At 55.7% G+C, this 2,500-nt stretch overlaps 1 protein-coding gene across 9 annotated transcripts in view; it reads left to right on the forward strand.

Annotated features, from left to right (window-relative positions):
• Positions 1 to 2,500, forward strand: part of wu:fc38h03 (acetylcholinesterase collagenic tail peptide) — a 13,683-nt gene that overhangs the window by 8,008 nt on the left and 3,175 nt on the right. For 4 of the 9 annotated variants that reach the window (XM_064349111.1, XM_064349118.1, XM_064349112.1 and 1 more), the window contains exons 8-11: positions 264 to 326; positions 478 to 504; positions 762 to 806; positions 2,256 to 2,306. In XM_064349111.1, coding sequence (XP_064205181.1) covers positions 264 to 326; positions 478 to 504; positions 762 to 806; positions 2,256 to 2,306 — 186 coding nt within the window. The remainder of the gene's footprint in view (positions 1 to 263; positions 327 to 477; positions 505 to 761; positions 807 to 2,255; positions 2,307 to 2,500) is intronic. The other 5 variants (XR_010332132.1, XM_064349117.1, XM_064349119.1 and 2 more) reach the window with 3 other exon arrangements.

The raw sequence follows: 2,500 nt of genomic DNA on the forward strand, positions 1-2,500 counted from the left end.
CACACAACATGGCGTAATAACAACCATGATTACACGTTACATATCACACACAACATGGCGTAATAACAACCATGATAACACATTACATATCACACACAACATGGCGTAATAACACCCTTCATACATGACCATGATTACACATTACATATCACACCCTTCTGATACAGCCATGATTACACATTACATATTACCCAAACATTATGGAGCTGACTTAATTATTTAATATCTATCTCTCTGAATATTGGCTCTGTTGGGACGTCCAGGGGGAGAAGGGAGACCCCGGTCTTCTGGGATCACCGGGGGTCAGAGGTTCAATCGGCCCAAAGGTGTGTAACTCGACCCCCTCCTGTCCCCCACAGCAGGCCTGTGTTTAAAAAAAGTTTTGGGAACTCAAAAACGGAGCCTTTGGGAATACATCCTTTTGTAAAGCAATCTTTATGAGCAGCAGGATGACGTATGCTCTTTCCTTTCCTGCAGGGTTCACCTGGATACAAAGGGGAAAAGGTCAGCGCTGTCTGTACTACAATTCCCACAATCCACACACAGAACATTTCACATTTCACATTTCCTGCTTTCACACACGTCACTTGCCACATTCTCTCCTGCTGTGACAGACTACACTTCCCACCGGCCTCTCCTCTTGTAACACACTGCATTTCCCACAGTTCCCTCCAGCAGTAACACACTACATTCCCCAGAGTCCTCTCCTGCAGTACGTGCTCTGCTTCCACTCACGGTGCTGTTTCTTTCCTTCCTGTTAGGGGTCACGAGGTGTACGAGGCGAGGCTGGACTGAAAGGGGATAAGGTGTGGTGAGGGTCTCAGCCTTGGGGGTGGGGGGGGAGGGGGAGGGGGAGGCCCTGTTTTAGCCGTTAGCCTGAGGGTCTAGGGCTGTGCGGTGCTACTGGAGAGGTCTCAGCCCCGTGGTGGGGGGGGGGGTTGTGTTTTAGCCGTTAGCCTGGGAAGGTCCAGGCCTGTTCAGTTCTGCTGGGGATGTTGTAAGCTCCATGTGGGGGGGGGGGGGTTGTGTTTTAGCCGTTAGCCTGGGAAGGTCCAGGCCTGTTCAGTTCTGCTGGGGATGTTAAGCCCATGGGGGGGTGGGGGGGGGTGTTTTAGCCGTTAGCCTGGGAAGGTCCAGGCCTGTTCAGTTCTGCTGGGGATGTTGTAAGCTCCATGGGGAGGGGTGGGGGGGGGTGTGTGTTTAGCCGTTAGCCTGGGAAGGTCCAGGCCTGTTCGTTCTGCTGGGGATGTTGTAAGCTCCATGAGGGAGGGGTGGGGGGGGGCCTGTTTTAGCCGTTAGCCTGGGAAGGTCCAGGCCTGTTCAGTTCTGCTGGGGATGTTGTACGCTCCATGGGGGAGGGGTGGGGGGGGGGGGTGTTTTAGCCGTTAGCCTGGGAAGGTCCAGGCCTGTTCAGTTCTGCTGGGGATGTTGTAAGCTCCATGGGGGGGTGGGGGGGGGGGGTGTTTTAGCCGTTAGCCTGGGAAGGTCCAGGCCTGTTCGTTCTGCTGGGGAGGTCTCAGCCCTGTGGTGGGGGGGGGGGTTGTGTTTTAGCCGTTAGCCTGGGAAGGTCCAGGCCTGTTCGGTTCTGCTGGGAGTAGTTGTACGCTCCATGGGGGAGGGATGGTGTGGGGGAGGTGATGGTTTAGTACCGTTAGCTCTGGGAATTCCAGGCCTGTTCGTTTCTGCTGGTATGTTTTCAGCTCCATGGGAGGGGTGGGGGGGGGGTTGTGTTTTAGCCGTTAGCCTGGGAAGGTCCAGGCCTGTTCAGTTCTGCTGGGGATGTTGTACGCTCCATGGGGAGGGGGGGGGGGGGGTGCTGTTTTAGCCGTTAGCCTGGAAGGTCCAGGCCTGTTCAGTTCTGCTGGGGATGTTGTAAGCTCCGTGGGGGGAGGGGTGGGGGGGTGTGTTTTTAGCCGTTAGCCTGGGAAGGTCCAGGCCTGTTCATTTCTGCTGGGGATGTTGTAAGCTCCATGGGGAGGGTGGGGGGGGGTGTGTTTTAGCCGTTAGCCTGGGAAGGTCCAGGCCTGTTCAGTTCTGCTGGGGAGGTCTCAGCCCTGTGGTGGGGGGGGGGGGGTTGTGTTTTAGCCGTTAGCCTGGGAAGGTCCAGGCCTGTTCGGTTCTGCTGGGGATGTTGTAAGCTCCGTGGGGGAGGGGTGGGGTGGGGGGGGGGGTGTGTTTTAGCCGTTAGCCTGGGAAGGTCCAGGCCTGTTCGGTTCTGCTGGGGAGGTCTCAGCTTCGCTTTTCATGTGTTCCAGGGCTGGATGGGACTCCCTGGAATGCTGGGACAGAAGGTGAATGGACACCAGGTACCCTCCTCAGTATCACGGTTTGTGTTTCATCTTTCAGTATTTACAATCTCTCTGTTGCTCTCTCTCTTTCTCCCTCCATCTCTCCTTCCTTCCCTACTCTCTCTCTTTCTCTCACTCTCACTCTGTCTCCCCTTACTCTCTCTGTCTCTCTCTGCCTCCATCCCTCTATCTCTCCCGACCCCCTCTGTCTC

Source organism: Anguilla rostrata, chromosome 8 (genome assembly GCF_018555375.3).
Source record: "Anguilla rostrata isolate EN2019 chromosome 8, ASM1855537v3, whole genome shotgun sequence".
NCBI lineage: Eukaryota > Metazoa > Chordata > Actinopteri > Anguilliformes > Anguillidae > Anguilla > Anguilla rostrata.